At 37.0% G+C, this 21,286-nt stretch overlaps 1 protein-coding gene across 1 annotated transcript; it reads left to right on the plus strand.

Moving 5' to 3' along the window:
- Positions 1 to 14,354: 14,354 nt before the first annotated feature.
- Positions 14,355 to 14,837, plus strand: LOC130736419 (uncharacterized). The gene has a single exon (XM_057588255.1). It carries the CDS (start codon positions 14,355 to 14,357, stop codon positions 14,835 to 14,837), a length of 483 nt encoding a protein of 160 aa, XP_057444238.1.
- The last annotated feature ends 6,449 nt before the right edge of the window (positions 14,838 to 21,286 follow it).

Consider the following 21,286-nt stretch of genomic DNA (forward strand, 5'->3'; position numbering starts at 1 on the left):
ACAGTCAGATATGCCAGGCCCAACCCCTCGCCTATAAATAGGGGGCGGTTACCAATTGTAAAGGACTCTTGGCTCATTTCATGAATAACAAACTTGAGATTAAGTTACACTCTCTCTCTAAGCGGTTACACGCTATCTCTATCTCTAGATTCTCTCATAGCAATCCTCTCACTCTAGGTACTATACCTTCTTTCTATGTTCTTGGCTGGAACAATTCTTGTAAAAGGATTTCGACGTCCAGGTAAGTGTTTGGGTGAGCTGATTATGACAAGAAGGGGTTAGAGAATTACCTTGGCTTTCTCTTCCTGGGCTATTTATAGGTACGAGATCAAAGAGTACTAGGTGATGTCTATATGGTTGACAACATGCTTACTGGTCATCCGTTGGATTTGCTTGAGGGGTTGTCCCTGTGGTCGGAAGATGAACAACTTGATTAGCCTTTCACCCTTTTTTTGCTCCTTCCTTGTTCACGTCGTGTTGCCTTGGATTTTTTTTCCATGTACTAGAGTCTTTAGGGGGGAAATTCTTCTAAAATGCCTAAATGGTCTTCTCCAAGTAATTTACACATATTCTATTTAAGTGTTGATTTCTATCCGCAGGGACAAAGAGGTTCCTAGGGTGTATACTAGTTATTGAGCGTATTGTTGACCGGGGAATATAGGGGTATTTTGGAAGGTCTATTTTTTCTGAGTATTAAAATTAGATTTTAAGGTGTTTTTATTTAATTTTTACATTTCATGAGTTTTTATTTTGATTTGCTAGATTCTTCTCTATCTTCAATTGGTACTTTTTGAATTCTAGATTTAGTTATGTTGTTCCTTTGTTATGGTTGTCCTCATTTTAGCTCATGTTTTAGTGTGCCAAGATGTCGAACAAAATGTTGTAACATCGTGCTATGACATTTGTTCCTAAGAGACGTTCTGTAACTTGGCAGTTTTTGTGAAGCTTTGTGTTGGTTACTTTGTGATCAAGTTAGGTTATTATTGGAAGCTTATGTGCACCGTCAAAGGAGATTTTTAGTGTTATCAAACCCGGTTTACCAGTGTTTGATTTGGAGTTATTTGTGGAAGTTTGTAGTTGCACCTTAAATCACGGTTTGAAGATTCTGTGTAGATTTGTTACGTATTTGTTTCTGAAGCAACTTCCTGATCGCGCGTGTGTGTGTACTCTGTGCTCATTCAAGCCCAACAAAGACAAGGCCTGGAAGACTATTACTGTAAGACCCAAGTTTTTAAGCTTAGGATCAGTGGAAGAGATTTCCATTTACGATTAGGGTTGATGTATTGTGAAGGGAAACCTGAACTAGAGTTTACCAAATGAAATAAATTTATGAAGGAGAAAGTTCAGGAAAAGTCAAAGGATTACATCATGATCGATAAAAGTTATAGCACGATCGTTATACGCTTAAACCTAGGTCAGAAACCCTAGTATATAGCTGATTTTCACTTTTAGGCACGACGGAAGTTAATTCCAAAAATCTTCAGAGAAATGTTAGAACTTCTCTTTTTCCATATATCACAATCGTTTCGAGGCGAAACTCTAGAATCTACGAACGTCCGATTCCAATCATCGGAAGTTTGCCGAAACCGAATCCCTGGTATTTCAAAACCCTAGGATTTCTCGACAATGAAGACTTTATCTATTCAGAGCTTCAAATGAATATTCTACACGCGTACACCTATTTCTCTTGATGGTTTCAATCTTTCTTCCGAAGGAAGTTTTCTATTCCGACATTCGATGCAAAAAGCAACTTATCGGGTAAAATAGTTTTACACCGACTTTGCACCGACTTTGCATTAGTTGCCAAAAATACAAGGAGACATCTTCTTAGCTTAGGAATTCCTTTGCCAAAACCTATCTTAGAATTCATGGAGAATGATGCCGGAAAAATCAGATTCGCGAAACTTTCATTTTCCCGCGAATTACCATTTTCTATATATAGCAAGCAAGTGAGAAGAAATCACAAAACTCCACCATTTTCTACCCAAGGAGGCCGCGAGTTTGCTAAGGAGAGGAGGAGAAGAGATTTTGTTCAATCCTTGCTTGATCGTTGATTAATCAGTTGCTGCTTCAAGGTTTCGAGGTATAGTCGCTAATCCTTACCTCTGATCGCTTTTTCCATAGCTTTTCTGTAGAGTTTTCTGAGCGGATAGTTTATGGGTTTTTGTAAAACTATCCTGAATCTTTCATTTCTGATTCTAAACCTCTTCTATATGTGCCCAAGATCACTTCTGCCGGGTTAGATTTTCCGTTATGTCGCCGGAATTCCGCCGGAATCAATTCTAGCCTAAAATACCCATTTATGTAGTTTTTGAGTAAAGTTCCAACCTTTAGGCTGTAAACCATCGCCTTAGCTTAGTGCTAGTAGGATTAGTTGTCATAAACGTCGTTGGTGACGTCCCTGCAAAATTTTATTTTTGGGATTTCAGTTTTGAAAATCCTAAGTTAAAAATCATGACCAAAATACCCCTGCGACAGTTTTTGATCCGATAATTTTTCCGAGTTCAGAATACCCTTAGTTACGGCTTATGAAAGCATAGGAACCAAGTTTGATCGAAGAAAAATCGAGCCCCTTAATTGTGAAAAGTGGCCGAGCCTATTAGAGGGGGAGGAAGAAATTTCCTTTTCCGAAAACTTGTCCTTTCGCGCTAGATTATCGTACCTTAGAGTATAGATTACTTCGTGTAACCTTAGTAAGTATCGATAGCTTAGTTCTCGATAGATTCTGATAGTATTTCTGTGACTTTGCTTTAAAGGAACTTTTGAGGAATTTCCTGAGGAGCAACGCTTTGCTTGTGAGGAAGAGTTAGAAGATAATCCTGGAGAATCTGCAGGTGAGGGCTTCTCACTGAATCTCTAGTTAATGCTTAGGGTCGATGTTTCGACATTGTTTACTGTTTATGCACTGAGATTGTGTGTGATTGAAAATGTTTTCTGAGGCTTCGGCTGACAATGTAGATGATTCATCTACTGAATGTTTTTGAAGATTGACTTACATGCTATGTGCTATGTGGGTAATCTAGGATGTGTGGTGCATGCTTTATATGCTAAGTGCTAAGTGTTAATGTTGAGATTTTCTTGATATATGACATGTTGTTGATTGTGATGATTTAAATATGCTTTACACTGGAAATCTGAGTTTCTGAACGGTGAGAATAGCGGGCAGGTCATGCCGATTTTATTTTGAGAGTTTTGAGAAAGTTTGATAGGACGAACGAGGTTCGGGCCTTAATTTTGTTTAGTGGATCGAGACATCCTCTGGAAGCGACTTGGGATTGGGAGATCCTGAAAATGTATAAGACTTGCGATAAGACAAAAGGGAATTTATTTTATAAAGAAAATTCATAAGACCTTAAATAACCTCAAAATCTTTAAGTAATGATAACAACCTCGAAGGAAGGCATTGGAAGTCAAATCATAGTTTTGGAAAAGCGAGGAGTGTCGTCGGATCCAAGTGTTGAGGAGTTTGGTAAGTTCTGAGTATGTTGGTACCCCTTCGCTCGTTGAGCAGTTTGATGGCCATCCAAGGGATGAGCCGTGAAGCTTCACTGAGGCGTGAGACCTTGTGAGAGCATGAAACTTCACTGAAGCGTGAGACTTCGTGAGAGCATTGGTGACCCGAAGAGTCATCGTGAGTGGTTGCACCCATGCATATACGCGATGAAGTGCCAAGCAGAGTACTTCGGTATAGCAGGAAGTAACGATCAGCCATGCAGAGTTGGATCGGTCCTGACTATACCTGGCACAACAGGAGGTAACGATCATCCATGTAGAGTTGTATCGTGCCTGTTGATGTTCGGCATAGCAAGCAGAAATGGTCAAACCATGTAGAGTTTGTACCGTCTTGACTATAGCCAAAGGTGATAAGTGACGCCCGAGCAGAAATGGTTAAACACGAGGCTAGTGTTACGACCGTCTCGAGGTGCCCAGCCTATAAGTGGCAATACCTTTGGTTTGTCCCGTCGCCAAGCAGAGTGACGTTGTTGTTTTGTCCCGTCGCCAAGCAGAGTGACGTTGTTGTTTTGTTCCGTCGCCAAGCAGAGTGACGTTGTTGTTTTGTTCTGTCGCCAAGCAGAGTGACGTTGTTGTTTTGTTCCGTCGCCAAGCAGAGTGACGTTGTTGTTTTGTTCCGTCGCCAAGCAGAGTGACGTTATTCGGGTTTTATGCTGATCTGACTACATGATGAGTGTGTTTGATACTTGTTAGTTCTACTTGATGCATGTTAACTGTGATTTACAGTCGTTATATTCTTTGTGGAAGTATGCAACCCTAGGATGTTATCCCTAGTTATAAGCCTAAGTGGCTATTATCTCATTTATATCTATTGGTGCTATTATTTACATAATTCTTTGGAGTTGACCCTCGCGTCTTCTGTGTGTGCTTTGGCGAACAAACGCCCTTTGTTGTCAGATGTCTTTGGCGGGCTGATTCATGATGGTTCATCCTTCGGGAGGAACTAGGGTTGAGATGCAGAAACTGGAGCGTATCGCGGTAGCGAGAGGAGGACGGATGGTGTACTTAGACTAGGTCGTTCTGAATTCAGATTCGGGCGACGACCACGCTAGCATGTAGGTCTTAGTGCTGGTGTGAGCTCCTCGAGATGGGATTAGTGTAGGAGTAGAGTCTTAGCTCTGAACATCATTTGTTTCTTTTGGGACAGGGTAGTTTCCCACCTATAGCTTTTTGTGTGGTTCTTTACGAGAATCACAGAGAGTTGGTTGGACTTAGGAGGTCTTGCTTCAGGCCGATGGGCCAGCTTATTCTCAGTTTTGAGGGATGGTGTTGCGGACACTTGACCTTTCTTGTGGATTGTACCTTTTGCCTTCGGGCGTTACACTTTTCTTTCCGTCACTGGAGGTTTACTCGTGACGAGGTTACTACTACAGCGGGGGCTGTTTATATATTGTATATTAGTTCTGATTATTGTTAGTGTTGGGTTTTATTTAATTCAGTCTTGTCTTAGTTATTATCGAAAAAAAAAATATATATTCACGTTTTTCCGCATTAAGTTTATTTTGGTTACTAAAGTGACGCCACCGAAATCGGGGTGTTACAATTACTTATGAAGACTCAAGACCTAGTTTCTAGGTACTGAGCATATGTTTTGTATTAGGGTTTCTTGAGTACATACTGAGTGTTCTCTTAGCAGCTATATGACATTGTTGTGAGCTAAGAGTTGTGTTTTCTGTGTGATCTTGAGATCTGTCTTTGTAACTCTTGTTAGAGTTCAATCACTGTAGCAGTGATTGTGTGTGAGAAAGTGAGAGGGGGTTCTCATACTTAGGGGGGACCTAAGTAATAAGCCACAGGTAGACATAGGTAGAAAAGGTAGTTGAACTGCGGCAGTTCTTGTGAGACCTTTTGTGTACAATTTCTCTATAACAGTGAATTATCTTTCTCGGGTGAAAACCCTCCAAACGTAGGTGATATTGCACCGAACTGGGTTAACAATCTCTTGTGTAATTTTTAGTTTTTGTGTCATTCAACTTACTTAAGTGTTTGCTGTGTTTTGTGTAATGTGGTACAAGATGTCTTAGACATCTAAGACATCTGGTAAAACATATGTCCTACGGTTGTGAGAATTTTAAGTTAGAATTTTGTTTGTTTTTGTTTTAATCTTATTTTTATCTTACCTTTATTTAATTTTTATTTTCGGAAAAATCAGAAGAAAAGAAAATGGAAAAAAAAGACGTAATCTGCTGCAAATTGGATGGCGCGGTAACGCCTGATTGCACTAGTGAATGGTGTGATCGCGCAGTTTAAGTATTTATAAAGGAGAAGTCTTGTTTTTTCATCATTATGAAGTGTTTGAAGTAGTTCCTTTGCCCTTTTTCTCTAGTGATTTAAGAGGAGAGAGCTAGCATCATTAGGAACTTGGAGAACGTTTTAATTTCAACTAAAATTGGATTATGGAAGTCATGCTTTACTAAACTTTTTAGATAGTTGGGGGTTTTGGTTGAAACTTTCGATCTTATGTTTTGAATTATTCTTTGTTTACGATATTTAGTTTTACTTATGAATTCCTCAACCTTTTATCATTGAATCCTAATGCATGAAGATTAATCTTGTTATTTTGTATGCGATTGAGAGATCGATAGTAAATAAGGATCCGGTAAAGAGTTGATTAAGAACGTCCGCGCCTTAGAGATAAGAATAACTCTTAATTTTGTTGGCTAGTAACTAAGGACATTAATTTTCTAATTTAACTCGTCTAGGAACTAAGAGATTAGTGTTAGCAGTTTGTTTAGAAGTTCTACGTAGTTAAGAGATTATCACGTAGAAACTTAGGCAAGCACCATAGATGGGCTAGAACTTCATGAGTTAATTAGTCTTTTAATAATATAGGTGAAATTGATGTAATCATACCTTAGGTACTACCTTTTTTACTGCTTAAAATATTTCACAACAACTTTTCTTTTAATTTTGCAATTCTAGAGCTTGACCTGTTTTGAACATTACTTTTTCACCCCAAACCTTCGTTACATAGTCTTTTTAATAATTTAATAGATGAAATTAATTTATGCAACCACAATCCTGAGTTCCATTAAGGATTAGGTACACTTGTCTGGGAATTATCACGTATGTTGCTTCAGGGTCACTTGTAAGACCCTGAAAAATATTTAAAGGCATTAGGGTAATTTAGTAAATTTTTATATATGTGTGACTCATATAAATTATCTAAGGAAAATTATTGTTTGACTTTAGTTGACTATTTATTTAATTGGTGGAAAAGAAATAATTTTCTTATTTTAAGTGACATATGTGTGGCATATCTGTATATATTTCATAGGGGAGATATTAATTTGGTTGGTTATTATAATTGGGGTTTAATTTGGTAGTTAAATTAATATGAGATAAAAATTAGATAATTAAATATATCTTAATAATATATAAAGCCCATCCACAAAAGTGGGTCATATTGTTATTTAATATCCACATGTTTTCATTCTATTGGTTGTTATTATTGAATTTCCAAATGACATATTTTGACTGGTCCACATTGTTTAATTTTCATTGGTCGAATTTAATGAGTCAATAAATAAATTAATAAATCAATATATAAGCCACATTCAATTATAAAAATCTGGATTGGCCACCCATACGTTTCTGTTATTCAAATTAAGTAACAAACTTTCAAAAAAAATTAAGTAATGGAAAGTTTGATTCTTTTTTTTTTTTTGAAAATAAAAGGTTTGATTCTTGATTGCCCTCAATTTGGATCTTTGAAAAGCTGAGCCCTGATATAATTTTGTCACAAAGCTTAATTTATATTTTCAATGCTCTGATCAATCTTCGTTACGTCCCTTCATTCCTTCATTGCTGGGGTTTCTATATTCTTGATAGGCAAACAGAACATCAGTGAAACATTGTTCATACTCTGCCATCATCGGTTTTGCAGGTAATTTGATAAGCACTGCAACATGGTTCAGGATCAATTTTTTAGCTAAGCTATGCAATTTTATTCACAATGATCTAACTATTATGTGTCTACTAATGTTTTTCATTTTGTCCATATCTTCCCCCGTTGTTTGAGAGCTTTATTACCAGACATATGTTTAGAAATTTGATAGATTTTTATGGAGGAGAAGTGATTGTTGAAAGTTTAATTATTGATTCGCTCTTTGGTTTTGACTTGCATGGCTTGAGTCTGGACGGTGTCACCGTGAACGGCCGAACAACTTCTATTTTCAGGTACTATTTTCATTCTCTAATTTTATGAATCCTGCTGTGCTGCTACCATGGTCCTTCATAGCTATGCAAACCCTAATTTTGAACTGCAAGCCAATCTGACATATTGATAATTATTAATTAAATTTCAAACAATTAAAATTGGAAAGAAATTCCTTGAATATTGGAGATTTTTGAAAATAGGAAATTCTTCACTTTTAATTTCTCCCCCCCCATCAAGTTCCAACTTAGTGAAATTATTCACTCAAAGATATATTCAAAATTATACTCTCCCCCCTTAATTCTTCACTTTGTAATTATTGTTGTTGAATTTGAATGTGTGCTTCACCTTAAATTACTCCCCCTATCAAGCTGAAACTTAGTGTACTTATTCTCTCAAAGATAGATATTATATTCAAAATTCAAAATTGTACTCTCATCCCGTTACCCAACAAATGAAAGATGAGGAAGAAGTTCTATTGTGCTCATTCTTCTCTCTGCTGCTCATAGGCCACTGTTGTTTTTTTTCCAACAATTTCGCTCCCATGGTAGCAATATTTGTGTTATGCTAGAAAGATTTCAACTTTCACTTTCTACTTCACAAGAGAAAAATGATTGCAGGTGATAAATGCATGCCTAAGATAATAGTATTGCGTGCAAGATACCATTAAACATAGAAGAATAAAGACCAAATATAATATAAAAGTCATAAACCATGTTTTAGTATAAATAAAAGATTCAAAGGTTGCTTTACCTAAAAGCTTATTTTTCCTTTCTTTTTTACATGATCCCTTTTTTACTTTAACAAGATGTTCTCTCAATATAAGTGATTTGACCACAAAGACTAACATCAATATTGATTTTACTAACAAACTATGTGCTTCTTTGATGTTTGCAAATACAGTCCACTAGAATCCCTAATGAAGAGATTGAAAACAGAAGGATGGGTAAGCATGGACAAGAGAGGATGACAATTGAACTACTGAATGCATTTCATGTGCAAGTTCTTTGGCTTTTGCAGTTGGTGGTTTTCTTGATAAAGCATCAAGTGACATTTTAACTCACTAATTATGGTAGTGTCTTCCTTAAAGATGCATTCTTGGTTCCAATTTGATAGATAAGTGTTCTTTGTTGCAAAATAATGATGTATTTATGGTACTCCGTGATAGAAGATATGTTGATCTTCATCACTTCCTTTTTGATGAAGCATAAGCATGCTCAGTCGATACCGCAGGGATGTATTGATAAAGCATTGTATCCTAACAAGCCAAGAACGACCAAGATAATAGACAATCATCGCCAAAGAATAGTTTGGCCTCTTCTAAGGAGAGAGAGAGATAGAGAGAAATAGTAGAAGAGTACATGGAAAATAATTTGGTGTTAAAGTTGTGGCAGTCCTGATTAGTGACATTCACATCACTTTCAATTTACATCCTTTTTATGCAAAATTTATTCTTGCCTATCTTGGATTCCGGATTAGATAGCTATTGTGATTTTGTAATTTTGGTATATTTCTACATGAGTTCTACATTGTCAGATGCTTATGCTAGAAATATTTTTTGCACAAAATTTGCATAATAATCAATCTGTATAGAATTATTGCAATCTGCTGAAAGTAATGTGCACCAAATAAGTAAGCATCTACCATTGTAAGTCGTTTGTAACAAACTCTCTTCAATAGAACTGTGTTTGTTTTGACTGTTTTCCATTAACCAAATGTTGTTTGACAGGAGAATTACAAAGTAGTTGCCTTAATGGCTCTTGCCGGAAGAAGAGCGGAAATCGAGATCTTATAATTCTTTCATGGATATGATTATAGGGATAGTACATAGCTAAACACATTGTACAGTCAGATTAACATAGCTAAAAACAATGTATAGTTAGATTGTGTATAAATGGTATTATTACTACAAAATATTGTTCGGAGCCAAGTAGAGACTTGAGATACATAAAATATGACTTTGAGCTTTTTTTTTTTTACATCGGACCTTCCCTTCCCAACCAAATGTCCTATAGCTATTGCCACTTGAGCTATCATTCGAGGATTGACTTTGAGCATTTTGGTATGTTTGTCGTTTAAAAAAAATGTAGGACATATTTCTACTCAAAAAAATATTTAAACAAATACAAATAAAGTAAGAATTCATCATTGCTCTTCTTTTGAATTTCAAATTCAAAATTTCTAGCTCAGTTTCAGTAACCCTTAAAAATGGCAGTAATCATTATAAAAAAATTAAAATTCAAAAACAAAAATTCATCTTGGTAAATGATATCTAGGGAGATTAGTAGTTATCCTAAGTTACATGGTAAAAAACTCTCACGAGATGAGATTTCTTACTTAAAAAATTCAATGTTAAAAATTATTTATAATTAAATTTCACTACCTATTACATTAGTTTTTTAAATAATTTTAGAAGTAAATAATAATTTTAGTATGGTAATATGATGACGAAAATATGTCGTACGATGATTACAAAACTTTAGTACATATATAATCTTATATTTATTTATGTTTATATTACAGGGTTAAAAACGCTCATGAGGTGGAACATTTTACATGAAAATACTTTCATGTATCATGTAAAAATTAATAGAAAAATAAATTTTAATAAAATTTCACAACTTTAAAATATAATTTTATGTTAAAAATTTACTACAAAATAATAGTCTCATTTAATTATTTTTACAAATTACAACGTAAAAATAACTCACAAAAATACTTCACATAAAAATCTGTTCCTATAAAAACTAATATTCCTTCAAAAAAAATATAAAAACTAATAAAAATTAAATTTTCATCTAATTTAGGTACATCTTTCATAATTTTTAGAGTAAATACATATAAAATTATAAATATTAAATATTAAAGTTATGTCCTACAAGGGTTTAAAAAATAATGTTTATATATATATATATATATTCCCAAACCTCAGCATAGAAGAAGACCTAGACAAACCTACAACAATAGGAAGCCTAAACCTAATTCTAAAACTACTCAACCTATTGAAAAGCCTTATGCGAATAATAACAATTCTCGCAATAAGACCATTACCTGCTATAACTGCGGCAAGCCTGGTCATTATAGCAAGTATTTTAGGCTCAAAGGAAAGATTTCTGAGCTTAAACTTGACTTATATCCAACCTACTCATCATATTCCTACTTCCCCATCAGGCTCTGATACCAAGAGGGGTTCGGAAGCAGATTTAAGGGGTTAGAATTAAGTCTGGTAAGAGAAGTAGGATGCAGCCAGACTGCAGAATATATATATATATATATATATATATATATATATATATATGATGTATCTTATGAGAAAGGTGATCTTATGTGAGAAAATGAGAATAAATCACGACCGTTAGATCTAATCATAAATGGTCTGGATTAAACATGAAGTCATGTGACTTTTTAAAAAAAGTCACATGACTTTTTTAAATGATCACATGACCATTAATTTGATTTAATCTAAACCATTCATGATTAGATCTAACGGTCGTGATTTATTCTGCAGTCTGGCTGCATCCTACTTCTCTTACCAGAATAGGCAATGGTGATTAGTGCCATCAAAAAGCTAATCACCCTGAAGATGATCCCCAAAAAAAGAAACCTAAGGCTATATACAATATGCAAGAAACCCACAAGCAACCAAAAGCAAAGGAACCCCAACAGAGAAAAATCAATCTAAAACTAAAAGACCTAATAGCTAAAGATCAGAAGAACAGGAAGGCCACGGGACAACCTGCCACACCAACACCAAAGGGATATATATATATATATATATATATATATATATATTACCAGGTGAGAGGAGTGGTTTATAATGAGAGATGAGAGGACTCAATAATAACCCTCAAATTTATATCAACGCTTAGGATGCAATCTGACTTCACGCATTCTTAGATCCCCTCTCTCATGGTAATTTTGCAATCCCACGCGCAGGTTCTTCTTCCTTTTTGACTCCCCTTCTCTGGCACTTACCACTCACTCATATCTTCCACGATTCCACTGCGAAAACTTCGGTCATGGCTGGGTGTGCCTTGCCCCTTTGCCTTCCAATTCATTAAACGGTAGCAATTATAGATCTGAATTGCCCAGAAAGCCAACACTTTGTTTTGTAATTTGTACACAATTCTTGCCGATTCTCCTTCACCGCCGTCGCGGGCTGCAGCAGCAACGCCGTGAACGGGTCTAGGCTGCACGCTGAACATACCCTGGTCGACGGAGACAGGGTGAACGAGGCAAAGAGACAGAGGGCGTGTAAGTGGAGGAAAAGGGAGCGACGGTGGAAATGGGAGCGGAAGAGACAGTTCCGGTGCCGGTAACGGCGATGATGGATGGCTTAGCCTGACGGAGGAGCCAGTCATTGGTCTCGCCGTCGGAGTGGTGGCCGAGCTCGCAGGTGAGCTGGAATATTCAGGCGGCAAAGAGCGGCGGCATGCGGATGCGGCGACCACGATCGTTAACCTTGGTGTGGTGGTAGTTGCAGAAGGTACGCAGACCTAGAAGGAAGACAAAGACGGTTGACGCTAGGAAACATAAGAAAGAAGATGCGTGTGTGGCTCGGGAACATGAAAGGTAAAGTGCGACGTGGAGAGAGTAAAGATGAGATTAAATCATAGTTGTTCAAGGATATCTAGGTTGTTATTTAGTACTCGCATCTCTCATCATAAACCACTCCCCTCACCTGATATGCGTCATATATTACATGAGAATATCCCTCAAGGAATCGGAGAGTTATATTACATGAGAATCCTACTAACTATGACAAAGATGCATTAAACGTACAAAATGAAGAGTCGCTTAGTATGCTTACACTTGAGGAAAAGTCTGTATATGAGAGAGTTGTCACATCTGTGTTTTCAAACTCACGAGGCTTCTACTTTTTATATGGCTATGGTGGAACCCGAAAGACTTTGTTTGGAACACTTTATCCGCGTCACTTAGATCTAGATGACTAATTGTGCTTAATGTTGCTTCCAGTGACATAACATCATTGCTCTTGCTTGGAGGCATAACATCTCATTCTAAATTTTGCATTTCATAAGATGCTACAGAGACCTCAACATGTAATATAAAGCAAGGAAGTCTACGAGCAAAGTTTCTACTTGAAACAAGTCTTATTATATGGGATGAAACTCCAATGTTTAAAAAGTTTTGTTTCAAAGCTCTAGATGTTATACTCCGAGATTTAATGAGGTTGAAAAATGAAGATAACGTACATAAACCTTTTGGAGGAAAAGTAGTAATACTTGGAGGTGATTTTAGACAAATATTATCTACAATAACTAGAGGAAGTAGACAGGAAGTTGCGGAAGTTACTGTAAACTCTTCATCACTATGGAAGCATTGCAAAGTTATGGAATTATCTAAGAACATGAGGCTAACTGCAACCGAGACAACTGATGAAGCAAAAGAAATCAAAGAGTTTGGAGATTAGATTCTTAGAATTGGAAATGACGATCATCCTGATTCCGGAGCAAGAGAGTATGATGTTCAAATCCGACAAGATCTGCTTATCCTAATTAGTCTTGACCCATTAATAGAATTGATTAAATATGCATATCCTGACATTCCGCACATAATGAAAGAACTGCAATTCTTTCAAGATATGTAGAGCACTATTGGCCCCTACAACACAGACTGTTAAAAGGATAAACACTTACATGTTTGGCATGGCGCCAAAACATGAATATCTGAGCTTCGACTCTACATGCGATCTAATGAGGATTTTGAAATCCGGAGTGATTTACCACATAATTTTTGAACGACACTAAAATTTCAAGAATCCTAAACCACAAACTATTATTGAAAGTTGGTACTTCAATCATGATTTTGAGAAATATAGACCAAGTAGCAGGTTTATGCAATGGAACCAGATTAATTGTGGATGAACTTGGTGAATGTGTTATTGGTGCAACTGTAATCCTGAGAACAAATGTTAATGACAAAGTGCACATTTCAAGAATGGACTTTGTTCCTTATGATTCTAAGTTTCCAATTAAATCAAGAAGAAGACAGTTTCCAATTGCAGTAAGCTTTGCGATAACCATAAACAAAAGCCAAGGACAAACACTATCTCAGGTTGGGATCTTTCTTCCGAGACACGTCTTCACTCATGGTCAGTTATATGTAGCTCTCTCTAGAGTACACTCAAAAAAGAGTCTTAAACTTTATATACGATGAGTCGGGCAAACAACAGACCAGTAGTGTTTAAGGAAGTTTTTAGAAATGTTTGATGCATACAACACAATTTCATTTATTTATTCCATTTTTCTCTTCATATATTATTACAAAGTTGACTTAAAAAATACATATATATGAAAACTAATTTATTTATTAAAAAATTCCAACATAAAATTCCGTGCAGCGCACGGGTTATAGCACTAGTATAAATATATACATAGGCCGGTTGTATAAATAATTAGGGAAGTTGGGTTATTGTGGTTGATGATAATTGTTATTTTTAAATTTTATGCTAATGATAAATGGATGGAGTATTATTTAAAAAAGGAGATATAAATTAATTCTGAAATACTAACTTATTTAAGGGTTTGGCAGAAATTAATTTCTAACTATAGATAATTAATTTATTTGAAAAAAAAATTGATATATTGGTTAAGTATGACGAGGAGTACTTGAAAATAATATTCAAGCGTTACCCTCAATTAGAAAAATCTTGAGAGGGGAAATGGCGATAGGTAACGACACCTCACCCAACATATCCGAATCCGAACCCGATCGGCTACTCAGCTCCTACACGGAGCTGCTCTTAGGCTGCGAATTCAGTGCATGTCGAGACCTTGCCCGTAGGATCCCAATGTCCGACACGAACATCAGTGCTCAAGTTGACCAAATCTTCACCATCACTGAGGTGCTTGGCTCCTCCACGCGCCACCCGGGCACCACCCACCTTGATCGGTACTCCACCCTCCAGCTCAGCCCCGCTGATGCAGCAAACCGCGATAAAGTGTGTAACCAGTTTAAAACACTCATGCGCCTCCTGAATCCCAAAAAGAACAATTTTCCACTAGCAGATAACGCGCTCATGCGTGTGAGCGAGGCCTGGTTGGTCCTCTCTGGTCCGGTCCAGCGAGCCCGGCTCGAGCGTGATTGCCTTCGCGACAATGATGACCATGGGATGACGTCGTTTTGGATGATGTTCCTGTATTGATGGTACCTACATGAGTATGAGAAGAAGTACAAGGATTGCACTTTCCGCTACGGGAACTGTCGGAGGACATTTCATGTGTGGAGGTGAAGGCGCTGGCTGCGGAGACGGTGGTGCAGGGGAAGGATCAGTACTATTGCTACCACTTAAGTTTGTCGCTGAGGTGTCCTCTTGACGAAAGACAAAGGGTTGGTTTTCAAGGCAATGCTCAAAAGAGGTTGGGGATAAAAACTGTGGCTAACAGGGTGTCAATGAAAGTGTTTACGAAGCCTAATGGTTAGTCCAATCTGTAAGGGTGAATACTTCAAGTTTTAATTGTACTGCTTCTAGGGTTGCGGTAAAAGATTAACTTTATTTTGTAGTTCTTAATTGTGTGTTTTAGTTTCTAAGAGGGAAAAGAGGCATGCCATGCATTTCTTGTACTATACAAAAAAAAATTTGAGAGCAAAAGGAGTTTATTCATTAATAATCAGAGGAAGGTACAACCCCAAGGGAAAGGAAGAAGCAAAAAAAAAGGAAGCGCAAAAAACACACAACCAAGAAAGGAAGCACAAAAATCCTAACAAATAGAAGAGAAATTCTCTTTAAGTTCTAATGCCAACCCTCGAATGGCCTCTTCATCACTTCCCGGAAAAGACATGCCTGCGGATTTTGCCAGAAACCAAGCCTTTGCCCGCGTGTAATATGGACCGGATGGAGTGGGGGGACTAGGTGGTGGCGCAGCATCAAGATCCATGGTCCCCGATTTGCGAGGACGACCCCGAGGTTGACGAGAGCACTCCAAACCACGCTTCACCTCTTTTTCCGCTTAGGTCGACCGTGCGGGCGAGGCCTCAGAGGGGAAAAGTCAAGAAGGGGGTCATCGGCAAAAGCATCACTATCCACCCCAAGCGAATCCTCCTCCCTCGTGGAGTCATTACAAGCATCCGCAGACGCTGAACCAAAAGAAGAGCACGCGCCAATCTCAAAGCATGAGTGCGATGGACGCCCAAGGGCTAGCCCATCACAACTCACCACATCTACACCGTACGCTGAATCCCCAATGACCTCCCTTGCTGCGAGAGAGCCAATACCAAACACCTGCCGAGGAGCTTTCAAAACACTACCCACAGGATATGCCGAGAAAGGGATGGAGAGGAGCATCAAATAATCATTTAACCAAGGCCAAAAATTACTCCTAGTACTAAGGGGAGTAGTTAATGATAATTTGAAATTCAAAAGACCAATTTCAAAAGAAGCTAAACCATCCCTAAATTTAATCCTTGGTGGGGCCAGACCAGTAAAAGCAAATGAATTATCATAATTCTCTATTAATGAAGACAGAAAGTCCCTCCCTCCTGTAACGTGTGCCTCTGCAAATTCCACTGCCTGCACCCTTTCAAAATCCACCACCAGCAACTCTCCATCTTCAACCGAAACAGAGGCGCCGACATCCATCATAGTTCATTATATGGTGTTGTTTTCTGAATTGATGTTATATGTTGAGTTGTTATGTTACTGTGACTGCAAGTTGTGTAATTGATAACATGTAAGTGTGTGTTTTGTGAAATTTGAGATGATTCGTATTGTTGAACTAGGAGATGAATGTGATAGAATAATCAGGACTTTGAGATGGTCTAAATATGCATATGTTAGTTGAGTTTTTCACAATACACTGCAAAGTTGTCAAGAGGCAATGTTTGCTAGTTCTCGTGGAGGCTAGTGACTTGTCCCAAAACTGGAGATGCTTTTGAAAGCTTAGAGGACGGACTTTATTGGAGGTTATCAGTCTGGAGTGGACGCGGTGATACCGCTAATGATAACACTTTGGTACCAAGTGCATTTGCACCGCATCTCACTTGAGTGATAATTGTTATTGTAAGATTGTTATGTTAGGCCTTAAGGAGTTGTTGATGCTAATTAATGGTAAATGTGATATTTTTGGAGAAGTTTGATGTTGTGGTATTTGGAGACAATTATATTTTGTTTTACTTGAGTTGTTAATTATGGGATATTGTCATAACGGTGAAATTGATTGATTATATTAAATTACATAAATTATTTTTCCTGGTTAAGTGTGAAGAATTTATGTGTAATATTTACAAGCTTTTACAATTACTTATTATTATGCTTATCCATATGATATGAGTTCTCACCCTTCTGTTGGAATGATGTTCTATGCAACATCGCTCAGGTACCAAGGATAGTTGAGCTTCTCGCAAGGGTTAGTCGAGGGAGCTAGTATTTGATATATGTTTTAGTTATGGGAGTCATGCTCTGTTATGTAACACGGGAAAATGTTTAGTATTGTACCGGGTTGTTAAGAGATATTTCGTGTACTCTCTTTATTTATTTTTGAATTTTGTTAAATTTTGGAGTTGAAATAAATCCGCTGTGCTATGCTGCTTATGCATATGATGTTGAGACATCAAAGTTGAAAATTTATATCTAAATTATGAGCACGACATGTGTTTTGATTTATGTTTCTGGAGAATAAATGTGATAAACCCTCTCTGTTATGCATTTTACTCTGATTTATGCTATAATATTTACGCGGGCTTTAGAGGGTGTTACATTAGGAGCATCTTCTTAGAGTGAACGGTTCGTTGATTCTTGAAGAATTTCATCATGTTCTTGTCTTTTTTGTTGATTTTCATCGTGTTCTTGTTCAAGGTGAATTTTCTTTAGAGGATCTTTCTTCTAAGTTAGGTTCAGATTATTCACTAGGCAAAGTTAAGGGTAGCTCAATCCTAGAAAGCCTACTTGTGAAATGTGCTAACTGATCTTTTTGTTATGCTAGTAATCTTGTTTAATTGTTAGCATGTGATCATATGATTTTGTTTTTTGATATATTTGGCTTGGAGTATATGCTAAGTGTTTATGATATGATGTTATTTGACCATGTGATAGCGAATAATTATTAATTGTTATTGTTAACATATAATTGTGACTTGATCATTAATTATGTGATACGTGTTCTATAAGCATACCGAATGCTCGAAGTTATATAAAAGATTGTCGAACCACTGAAATTCGAGAAAAGTTGATTTATAAGAGCAATGATTGCTTGAATCAAAAGAAAATATATATTTGATTGGTTGGTAGAAAACTTAGCAATCTTAAGTAAAGAGGAAAAAACAATGCTTAAGAGCTTAGCATTTGGGTAAGTTTCCCCAAAGCACGGGAGTCATCAATAGCAGCAAGCCTTGCCTCATGTTCCAAGGAATAGCTTCACTTCAGCGTCAACCTCATGCATTGCCCACTTCATTTGAGCCAAAATCATTTTGGTGATGAGGTAAGGATAAGGCAACCGAAGTCCCTTCTTCTTCCTCTTGATGTTGACAATATCATGGATCCTCTAAGCATTAATCCTCGCAACACCAATAGGATAATGCTTGATCAATCAGTGATGACCCGGAATTTAAGGCTATTTTTCTATATATTTTTCATATAGTTTTATATGTTATATTGGGTATTTTGGTGATTTTAGGACATTGTTATTAAAATTCATGCATTTGACTATTTTAAATCTATTTTTATATCTTTTATGGTTTTTATATAAATTTTCTAGATTTTATTAGGATTTATTTACTCTATTTGAGAGGTGATGAGTTTATTTTAAGTTGTTATCTTATTTATTATCTTTTATTTATTTTATTTTATCATATCTAAATTATTTTCTGTTACTTTGACTTTATTTAAAAGCGTCAGTTTTTAATTGTTTTTAATGCAGCGTAGACAAAATCGCCGCGTGAGTACCCGAATTTCGTTTCTGGAATTTTATGCACCGTTTTGGTGCTATCGCGCGAGTTCCAGCGGTTCTGGATTCTGTCGCACCATCTTTTGCTGCGATAGCACGACCTTCCGCTGCTATAAAAGGGCTTTCCACTTTTTTTGACCTAACTTTCTAGTTAATTAGTGATAGCTAATCTCTAAGTACCTAATCCTAATTAACTAGAGAATCAGTTCAATATCAGACAATCACAGATTAATTGCTACCCTTATCCCTAAGTTGTAGAGACCAAAATCCAATTTCTCCCTAGATCCCTAGTTCCTATCAATTCCCCAATTGTATAGAAACAAACAAAACAATCTATGTGCAGTAGATAACAATCTAAGCAAGCAAGAAATTAAAGAACGGAATATAGTCATTCATATAGAAACTGAAACGAATCCAAACATAATCAAAGAGATAACATCATCTATCCCTAATACAAAAGGGAAACAAGCCAAACATGGCCATAAGAATGATTATAAAGGAAGAATAAAACCTATAAGCTCCAAAGATGGCTCTAGGAATGTTCCCCTCGTTCTCCTCTGAACACTGGTGAAAATAGCTCGCAAAACGGACTTCGGATGAGAAAGTTAGGTCATAAAACGAGGAAAGCCCTTTTATAGCAGCGGAAGGGCGTGCTATCGCAGCAAAAGATGGTGCGACGGTATCCAGAACCGTTGCAACTCGCGCGATAGCAGCAAAACATTGCAGAAAATTCCAGAAACGAAATAATGGTGCTCTCGCGACGGTTTTGCTTGCGCTGCATTAAACAACAGTTAAAAACTGACGCCTTTCGCGGCGGTTTGCTGCGCTGGAATATACACCAACTGCGAATTTTCCTTTATTTGCTTGATTTTCTCTCTTTTTTAATTATCTCTCCCTAAAATAAAGTCAAAATAACATAAAATAATTAAAATATGAAAAAATAAAATAAATAAAAGATAATAAATAAGATAACAACTTAAAATAAACTTATCACCTCTCAAATAGAGTAAGTAAATCCTAATAAAATCTAGAAAATTGGTATAAAAACCATAAAAGATATAAAAATAGATTTAAAATAGTCAAATGCATGAATTATAATAAAAGTGTCCAAAAATCACCAAAATACCCTATATAACATATAAAACTATATGAAAAATATATAGAAAAATAGCCTTAAATCACGGGTCATCAAGCAGTATATGCAAAGTACAACTTCAGGATGAATCTCTGTTTTGTTGGAGGAAGGCAAAATGGTGTCCAACACAAACTGACACCAAACTCTGACCTCAGGCTTGACAATGTGCCTGAGAAGGTACCTAGGGGTAATTCTCCCCTCAAATTCACCATCAACCTTCCTGTCCATCCAAATGGCTCCAGGAACAGCAAGGGTTTCAAGAATCTCCTCCTTTAGAAGGTGATTGAGGAGACTATGGAAAGTGGGTTTATCTCCTCCAAAAATGTTGGTTGTCGGACTTGTAACTTGACTCGGAGGGAGTAGGCTCGTAGGAATCAAACTGGGCATTTGCATAAAATTCAGTGATCAAGTTTGCACACCCACGCTCTATGGGCTTGCACAAACCTTCATCCCACTTCCTCTTTCCTAGAGCGGTACCAATTCCTCAAGGGTCCTTACCGGCTTTGATGGACATCAGCCTTTCCAAGATCAACTGAGCATTAGTAACAGTTTCACTGTAGTATCTCTCATTGGATGCTAAGAGAAACTCTTGCTCATTGAACTCTTCGGGAATTGGCAGCTCCTCCTCCTCTATGGGTTCCGAAGTAGGCCTCTTGAAGATTGGCCTTTGTCTTTTCTTGGTGCCTGAGCTGGAACTTTCTTCCTTTGCTGGCATCTAAAAATCAAAACAAAGTAATACAGCCATAAACTCGAATTGTTAGTAACAAGGGAGAAGATTTCATTCACACAAGCTCACACTCATTCTTCACTTTTTCACAACTTTTGCACAAACCAAGCCACACCAAGTTCTTTTCATTTACAACAAGATTTTGAGTCTCAAAACATCAAGATTTTTCAAAGACAAGTCATCAAACTCGAAGCTTTTTTCATTGAAGCATTTTATCAAACACTTGGTGAGCATGGTTTTTCTACTCATTCACTCAACAATGTCAACCTAATCCAACAACCCCAACAACAATTACACCACAAAACATAAATCAACTCCAAGTACCATTTCTTGACTTGAAAGGGAAATGGAAAGAACCACATACATTGAAGAATTTGTGAAAACTGATGAACAATGGTGTGGAATGTGATTCCAAATGAGGTTATGGAGTGATGGGTGATGGAAATTTTGATGGAAATGTGGATGAAGTTGAGTATGGAAGTGGGTTGGATCCTTGGGTGCTTGTGGGTGTGTGTTAGTGTGTGTGTGTGTGCTGGTATAAGTACCAGTTATGTGGCCACGCATGTGCGTCTATAAGGTTGCACGCACATGCGTGGAGGGTCAGGGGCTTGGTATTTTGCCAGCCCACGCACGCATGTGTGTGCCTATGTGTGCACGCACATGCGTGCATACCCTGTTGCCCAACACACAATTTTTTCATTTTTCAATTTTTTTGTGTTTTTTTTAAATAAAAATTAAAATAAAGAAAAATAAATCAAACCTGGACATGAGTTGTCTCCCAAGAAGTTCAATGTTATAGTCTTTGATAGACTTTTCTTCCCAGTGGACTAGGAAGAATCATCCTCACATTT

Source organism: Lotus japonicus, chromosome 2 (assembly GCF_012489685.1).
Source record: "Lotus japonicus ecotype B-129 chromosome 2, LjGifu_v1.2".
In the NCBI taxonomy this organism is placed as follows: domain Eukaryota; kingdom Viridiplantae; phylum Streptophyta; class Magnoliopsida; order Fabales; family Fabaceae; genus Lotus; species Lotus japonicus.

Coding starts and splice junctions, on each gene's coding strand:
- LOC130736419 (XM_057588255.1), top strand. CDS start 14,355: ATGGCGATAGGTAACGACACCTCACCCAACATATCCGAATCCGAACCC.